The sequence below is a fragment of the Talpa occidentalis genome, unplaced genomic scaffold (genome assembly GCF_014898055.3).
Source record: "Talpa occidentalis isolate TD23 unplaced genomic scaffold, MPIMG_talOcc4v2.1 talOcc4.14, whole genome shotgun sequence".
Lineage (NCBI taxonomy): Eukaryota > Metazoa > Chordata > Mammalia > Eulipotyphla > Talpidae > Talpa > Talpa occidentalis.
In genome coordinates, this window is record NW_023601433.1 from 65,260 (window position 1) to 74,187 (window position 8,928).

Consider the following 8,928-nt stretch of genomic DNA (forward strand, 5'->3'; position numbering starts at 1 on the left):
CTCGGCATTATTTTGAAAGCACTCAATATTCCGGGCTACTAAGAGAACAAAAAGTGTGTAGTTATGAAAACAGTCAAACTATTTCAGATATAAGCTATCGAGAACAGCGCCTGCTGTGATGTAACATTGTGTAGACAAACCACCTGATTGTTCTCATCTGTTACAGAAAGCCTTAAAATGGAGGAATTGGTTAATGCTGATGGGGACAACTTATGATTAAGTACATGTCCAGATGACTACATTAAAAATCAATAAAAGCATGGGCCTCCCTGGTGGCGCAGCGTTGAGCGCTGGGTTGCGAAGCTGCCCGCGGCCTCTGCGGTCCCAGTTCGATCCCCAGCTGCTCCCCGGCCACCGGAGGAGGGTCCCACATGGCGCGCAGACCTCTCCTGCGCTCGCTGCTCCCCTCATCAGTGTACCTCGGTCCTTCTGCCTGCTCTGCTCCCCGCTCTGGCTCTGGTGAATTCTCTCACCCTCCCGCGCTTCTGACTGTACCCAGTGCATGTATAAACAAACAAAAACAAATAAATAAAAATACATGCTTCTTTAAAAAAAATCAATGAGCATTATTAAAATATATATATATATATATAAAGTTCACATATAGTCTAAATAAGACATTTAGATAGCACTGTATGCTATTTCATAAAAGTCAGGATTCAGGTATGTAAGAAGCATTCGACCTTCTGATACCAGAATCCCGTAGTGTCAAACACAGAGCCTCTTTATTAGCTAATGTGAATGGATGAGAATTCCATGCCCTTTTGTGAAAGTCACCTGCTCTTTCATCATGTGCCTGTGAAGATTTCTTTTGGCAACAACATCAAATAATATTCATGATCTCTATTACTACTCTGAAGAGACATCAGGACTTAATAAACTGTCAATGTATTCCCTAAGGACAAAAGGATGAAACGATTTGAACTTCAGCATGTTCTCTGTCTAATTTCTATGCCATTGGGTGATTTAGATCAATCTTTTGAGTCAACCAAACAGCATATCCATTCACATTTTCTTCATACATGATATATGACACCACCTTAAATTTGCAGGAGCAAGTCAGATGTGAGCAAATCCATCCATTAGAGAAGGATCCCTTAGATGTTTGAGCAGCAACAATCAAACACATGATGTGACGTACATGAGAAAGTCATAGAATGAAGTAATTTAGGTGTGAATTACATTCATCATGTCTATTCATATCTCAAGTATGGCTGATAAAAAGGACATAGAAAATAACTATACATGACCCAAACCATTGTCTTCAAGTTTTATTTATGTTTTTAAAGATGTATTTTTATGCATACAAGAACTGGGGTATAAGCCAGAGGTGAGGGGGTGAGAGGATTCACCAGAGACAGAGTGGGGAACAGAACAGGCAGATCCACTGAAATACACTGCTGAGGGAGCAGCAGGCAAGACAGGAGAGGTCTGCTGCTCCATGTCGGTCAGCTCCCTGGACAGGGATCAAACTTGTGCTGCAGTGGCTGCCAACAGCTTCACAAAGCTGCAACTTAACCCCTTGCACCACCAGGGAGGCCTCCTGAACTTTTAAATTATGCTAATATTTAGTGTTTAATCTTGGTTTATGCTCCATGACCATATTCTCATTTTAGGTTATGTCTGGCCAAGTGGAATTAACTTACTACTGCACTGCAATGTCTCAATATGCATCTAATTTCATTATAAATTACTTTCTCCTATTTTTGCTTCTTTAAAGTTTCCAGTATGAAAATCTGGTGGTTTCATAAATATATTTGGACAATCCATTGGTCACTTTCATTTACGGGTTCTCTCACTAGGCACTCTGATGTTTAGGATGATTTGACTTCTGGATAATCACTGCCACTTCTGGTGAAACTTCTGGACTTCTGGTTAAAGAGACTACAGTAAAAAAAAATGACCTTTGAATTTTAACATTTCTCTAATGTGAATTTTGTGATGTAGAATAAGACTTGACTTCCAGTTAAAGGCTTTGCCACAGTCTTCACATTTGCAGTTTCTTCCCAGTGTGAATTCTATGATGTTGACTAAGATATGACTGTTTTTTTAAAGACTCTGCCACATTCTTAACAGTTCTAAGGTTTCTCTACAGTATGAATTCTGTGATGTCGATTAAGATGTGACTTCTGGTTAAAGACTTTGCCACATACTTTACATTTGTAAGGTTCTGCCCAGTATGAATTCTATGATGTTGAATAAGTTTTGAATTATTAATAAAGGCTTTTCCACATTCATTACATTTGTAAGGCTTTTCCCAGTATGAAGTTTGTAATGTTTAGAAAGATTTGACACCCAGTTAAAGGCTTTGCCACATTCTTCACATTTGTAAGGTTTCAGGCCAGTATGAATTCTCTGATGCTGACTAAGACTTGACTTCACCTTAAAGCTTTCTTACATTCTTCACATTTGTAAGTTTCTCACCATTATGAACTCTCTGATGTTGGGAAAGGCGACACAAATATAGAAAGGCTTTACCACAGTCTGGACACATGTAATGCTTTTCTCTAGTATGACTTCTTAGAGGTCGAGTCAACTGTGATTGCCAATAAAAGCCTTTACCATGCTCTCCACATTTACGCCGTTTCTTTCTCTGATGTTCATTAAGGCTGGAGCAGCATGTGTTATCTTTGCCATAATCTTTACAATTGTAAGGTTTCTCACCAATTGTCTGATATTGGAGAAGGTTTGAGGACTCCTCAATAGGATCCTGTGTAGATTTTTCATCTTCCTTTCTAATTCTCTGATGTTGAGAATGATTTGACACAAAGTTTAAACCTACCCCATGGTGACAATGTTTTGAATAATCATTTCCATTATGGACTAGGGGACTTCCCATATGTTCCAATATTCCTCTCTGAGAATGTGTATTGGTAAAAATGCCACATGGATCTTTGCTAACAGAAACATATTTATCTATACATGCAACACACATAAAATGGAGTTTTACCCAACATGGTTTACACACTGGATCAGTTTTTGCAGGAGAAATTTTACTATGGATAATTGTCGCTGCTCGGCCATCTTCATCGCAACAACTGTTGTGCCCTTCACATGCCTCTTGACATGTCTGATCTTTCAATAATTCTAAATTCTCAAAGGTGTCGATTCCATCTCCTCCCGGTCCCACATTTAGGAATAAATCTTCTGTGCCTGACTGTGGTATGCAGTCCTGGTCGTCTTGAGAAGACATGGCTGGGAGACAGCAAGGAATAATTACCGCACTCACAGCACTCAAGACAAAATAAAATATTTTAACTATTTTATACACAAAATTAATACCAAATAAAGACCCCCGGCCTGATGTTAGACAGGTAACATGAGCACTAGACAGCAACACACATGCTTATAAAAGGTGATGTCCTCAGGGAAAGGTAAATACATAGCAAACAGAGAAAAAGGTATGATATAATCCTATAGCAAAAATACTGTTTCTGCTTGAGAACTTAGAAATGTTAAACAGTTGGGTTTTGGTATGCAGTTGAATGTAATTGTTTTCAGTTTAGATAAGGCTGAATAACTTTTCAACATGGTATATAATCCCCATGTGACAAAAAAGATACCAGTAAAATACATGGAAAAGGAAATGAAAACAGAGAATGATGTCATATGTAACAGGTTGGGTGACAATGCTTTACAATGTTTGTAAATAGGATTACAAACCAGTATACCTCAATTAGCATATAAAATGAGAGCAACTGGAGGGAAATCACCCACAAGAAAGGAAGAGAGGAATAATACAGAGCTGTACTAGGGAGGAAATGAGGTATAAAATAGCTGAGAATACAGGAATCATTTTTTAATAAAGTTAATGCCTTCCTTTCAGAAATACTTTGTGTGTAAATTAATTAAAAGTCCACATGAAAATGACAAATATGTCTGAAGGAATTAAAAATAAGACCAATTCAATCTTACCTATATGAAACTCAACACAGACATCAGCACACCATGTAGAACGTAAGGTTGGAACTAGATTCTATGAAAACTGATCCATGGAGTCACGTTGATCACACTAATATCAGAATTATATGATCTGAGTTTAAAGCCTCACAGGATGAAAAGAATGCCCCAAGAACATAACAGAAAACTACATGTATTGGGAAGCACTGTAATATAACACATGCACTAACATGAGGACCTGAATGTGTGCAGTACACAAAGACAGAACTGAATGCAGAAGAGGAAAACATAAGATCAAGGAGGGGTTCAAGCCCCAATTGCAACTGGAAGGAAAATAATGGTATAAATTCAGGAACCGGAGTTGACAAACAGGGTGAAAAATAATTCTAAAGAAAGGTGTGGTATATACACAGGGTGGAATACTACTGAAAAAGGATACATCTGGCCATTTGCAACGACAAGGATGGAATATTGGGGAGGATGATGCTCAGTGAAATGAATCAGAAGGGGAAAGACTTACTGGATGAATTCACTCCTGTTTGGAATATGGAGAAACAAAGCAAAGAAACTGACAATACAAACCAAAATGAACTCGAGAATTAAGACTGCAGAAGTGAGGGTACTGAAGAGGTAGGGACACTGGCTGTGGGTACAAAAGTGGGAGTGGATTCAAAGATCTACGGTGAGGCCCATAAGTGCACTGGTGGTGGGTGTGGTGGTGACAAACATTTGAGGTGATGAGAATCTATTCTCGAATCACATAGAGCAAGGTAAACTCGTGTTTCCTAGATTCTAAATAACTAAGAAATACTGAGACACTGAAAGGAAGCAAACTTCCAAAACATGTGGGATTCAGAAAATAACACTAAGAAGTAAATTTAAAGCATTAAACAATTACACTATCAATAAGAGGGATCTCACCTGAGCAACATAACTTCACACCTCCAGGAATTAGAAAAAGAATAATTTAAGCTCCATATTGGCAGAAAGGAGGACATTTAAAATGAAATAAAAAATACATAGATGTAACATCATGGCCAAAAAGCAGGTGCTTCTCCATGAAAGGAAGTCTGGATTTTGAAAGATCAACAAAATGGACAAAACCTAAGTTCAATTCAGTAAGAAGGAAAGGCAGAGGACTCGGTGTCCGAGAGGAGACGCCCCCAGGGAAAGTAAGACTAAGACTCCAGGACAAAATAGGAGCATGTCTGCAACCCTGAAACAGAGCTTCCTAGACATATTTAGGATGCTTTCCTGTACCACTGCACCTGCCAGCTGCGGCCTCTGCCAGATTCATTCCACCTACCTGGGAGGAGGACGGGATTTGCACTTCTCTTCACATCCCAGGGCTCCACCTTTTGCTCCAACAAGACGACCAGGTCAGGCTTAGACATAGCAAGACCTGTTTATTAGGACAGGTGATATGAGATGGCCTGCAGATTTTCAAATTACCAATACAGGATTGTGCTCAGTAGAGAGGAGAATACAGAAGGTTCTAGAAAAGGATCACTGCAAATACTTTTTCTGACACCATCTTACCAGAAATCATTTAAATTTTCATATCCTGGGGCCTCCCTGGAGGTGCAAGGGGTTAAGGAGCATCCTGTGAAGCTGTCCGTGGCCTCTGTAGCGAGAGTTCAATCCCTGGCCGGCCAGGGAGTGGCCTACATGGCGAGGTGGACGTCTCCTGACTCGACCGCTGCTCCCCTCAGCAGTGTGCTTCGGTTGATCTGCTTGTTCTGTTCCTGGCTCTGTCTCTGGTGAGTCATTTCACCCCTCACACTTCTGGCCTGAACCCCAGCTCTTGTATGCATAAATAAATAAATCTTTAAAGAAATAAATTTTCAATCCTGAGAACCATTTCCAGACATCTGAGTCATAGGAATGTGCAATAACACACTGATTTTAGCTTGTAATAAGGAACTGATTTTCTTGAATGAGCACTAATAGAGCAGGCTGCAGATCACCTAAGAGAGAAGTTTAAGTCATGATCAAACAGCATGAGACTTTCTTTTTCCAACAAACTCACACTGTTTTTCTGAAAATCAGGGATGTAAACGTAGCCTACAAATCTGGACATCCCAGGAGCACACACACATAGCACAGGAAACGGTGAGGGCAGATGAGGAAATCTGGAGGGATATTCTCCTCACCCAAGGACGCCAGGTTCCTGTAGGCCTCTAACATCATGGTAAAATTCCCACTGTTCCGGGTCCAGGTAGTCCTGCTCCTCCTGCGAGAATTCTACGGCCACATCTCTGAAGGTCAAGGGTTCCTGAAATCAAAATATACAGTTACCATGTGGCCAACAGCAGAGCTCTGAATAGGGTATGAGGTGAAAAGAGAGTTTTGAGAGTATCCTCATGGTGGCACAAAGGGTTCAGTCTCAGCACTATGAAGCTACGACAACTACCGAAGGATGAGTTGGATCCCTGACCAGGGATCTGACTCACATGGCGCAGCAGACCTCTCCTGTCTCCCTGCTGCTCCCCTCAGCAGTGTATTTCAATAGATCTGCCTGTTCTGCTCCCCACTCTGTCTCTGGTGAATCATCTCATCCCCCACCCAATGCCCTGACCTCTGGTTTACATATAAATAAGTAAAATAAATCTTAAAAAAAGGGAGACCTGGTTCTAAGAGAGAAGAATGCCCTTATGAGACCCATGTTTACACAGTAACAGTCTAATGCACCCACTGAGCCCAGAAGATCACATATGCCCACAGAACCACCGTGGACGCTATAATTTCAGTGATGTCAAATCTGACCCAGGGCACACATTTGTACAGCAGGGAGGCAGGACAATTGGAAAATTCATAGTAGACTGACCTGAAAGACTGGAAGGAAATTGTAAATAATGATCAAATACTAAGCAGAACAACAAGAAAACAATCATATTTGAACCCTTGGTGTCCATTATATATGTTGAACTATGTTATCACTTTTTACAATTGAATACATGATAAAATTTGTTTATTTCTCTGAAAGTATAAACAAGTTATGAAGAGAATGTGTGTGAAAAGACTGGCATTTCCATTGATATTCACACCAAAAAGAATGAAATAGCTGTGATTATTTCATTCAAGTTAAAGAAGGAGGGGCCTCTCTAGTGGCACAAGGGGTTAAGAGGCAGCACTATGAAGCTATCTGCAGCCACTGCAGCATGAGTTCGATCCCCGGCCAGGGAGGTGACCCAAATGGCGCAGCAGACCTCTCCTGTCTCGCCCGCTGCTCCCCTCAGCAGTGTATTTCAGTCAGTCTGCCTGTTCTGCTCCCTACTCTGTCTCTGGTGAATCCTCTCACACAACCCCTTCTGCCATACCTCTGGCCTGCAGCCCAGCTCTTGTATACATAAATAAATAAATCTTAAAAAAAAAGTTAAAGGAGGTGAAGGACCTGAACACTGAAAATTATAAAACTCTAGTAAAGGAAACAAAAGATAAGAAGAAATAGAAAGATGTCCTGTGCTCCTAGGTGGGAAGAATTAACATCATAAATGGTTTATTGTCCAGAGCTATTTACAGAGCTAATACCTATCCACATACCAAGGAGGTTTTTTGTAAGGAAAGAGAACAATCACTGCATTTATGTGAACCCACAGAAGGTCCCAAATAGCAAAAAAAAATCTTGAGAGAAAAAGTGAAATGTAACGATCACACTTCCTGACTTCAAAATATATTAAATGCCAATGGTAATGAAAACATTATTTTACTGGAACAAAACCAGAACTCAGAGCAATGAAGGCAATTAAAAACCCAGAAAGCAAATAATGAAATACGAAGAGTTCATCTTGGACAAAGGAGCTAAAATCATACAATTCAGACAAGACAGCCTCTTTAATAAATAATACTGGGATGGGGACCCCTGGCGGCCAAGGGTTAAGAGTCAGTGCTATATATACAGCATGGCCATTCCAGGCCAGAGAGCTGACTCACATGTGGCACAGCAAACCTCACCTGTCTCCCTCACTGCTTCCCTCAGCAGTGCATTGCAGTGGATCTATGTGTTCTGCTCCTTACTTTCTTTCTGGTGGACCCTCTCAAGCCCGGAACATCTGGTCTACACCCCAGTTCTTCCATGCATAAATATATCTTCCTAAAAAATGGTTTCAGGAAACATGTATAGTGACTTGCAAAACTAAGAAGCAAGACCCATTCAAAACTCCATACAGAAAACTAATTCCAAATGGCTGAAACGTTTGGACATAAGAGCCCAAAGCATGAAGTACTGAAAGCAAATAAGGGGTACACTATAGGACAGCTGCTACAAAATGCATTAGGGAACACAACCCCAACACCAAGGGAAAGAAAAGCAAAATTCAACATGTGGGACAACACCAAACCTAAAAGCTTTTGGAACTCAAAAGAAACCAGCATAGAAACAGAAAGGCACCCTATAGAATATAAAAAATATTTGCATGTCACACATCTGACAAGGAGTTCATTCCAAAATTTATAATGTATCCGGGCCTCCCTTGTGGCGCAAGGGGTTAAGACACAATGCTAGGAGGCTATTCCCAGTCACTGCAGCATGAGTTTGAGCCATTAGAGCAGTACAGTCCCTGCAGATAACGGTGCAGAGATTTCTTAAAGAAATAAAAATAGAAATTCCATATGATCAGCAATACTTCTATAAGTTATTTATCCCAACGTGAAAACTCATTACAAGATTCATCTACACCTAAGAGCAGAGCAGCACTGTTCCCAACTGCCCAGCTAAGCTAAAGAAAACAAATCACTCACCAGAGATTTATCCATTGTCCACTGCTCTCCAAGATGCCAGAGGACTCTGGAGGCGGCGCTGGGAGAGGTGATGGAGTCCCGCAGGAGAGGACGGAGGCAGCGGGTCCCGGGTCCTGGAGTCTCCTGTCCAGAGCGCTCCACACACTGCCTGGGAGAGACCAGAGTCACTGCGCGTGACAGCTGTGCTCACACTCTGAGGAGGAGCAGGAAAGGACCCACTAGTCCATTATTAATACTATTTGGGTTTACAATTTACCGTAAGTTAATAAAACTGATGATTCCTAAGAC

At 40.9% G+C, this 8,928-nt stretch overlaps 1 protein-coding gene across 1 annotated transcript in view; it reads right to left on the reverse strand.

Moving 5' to 3' along the window:
* The window catches only part of LOC119244224 (zinc finger protein 43-like), an 11,164-nt gene extending 2,686 nt beyond the window's left edge, over positions 1-8,478 (reverse strand). Inside the window, exons 1-4 of the mRNA XM_054695453.1 lie at positions 7,855-8,478; positions 6,054-6,175; positions 5,207-5,302; positions 2,399-3,195 (exon numbers count right to left, since the gene is read on the reverse strand). Coding sequence (XP_054551428.1) covers positions 2,399-3,195; positions 5,207-5,302; positions 6,054-6,090 — 930 coding nt within the window. The 5' untranslated portion in view covers positions 6,091-6,175; positions 7,855-8,478. The remainder of the gene's footprint in view (positions 1-2,398; positions 3,196-5,206; positions 5,303-6,053; positions 6,176-7,854) is intronic.
* Positions 8,479-8,928: the final 450 nt, after the last annotated feature.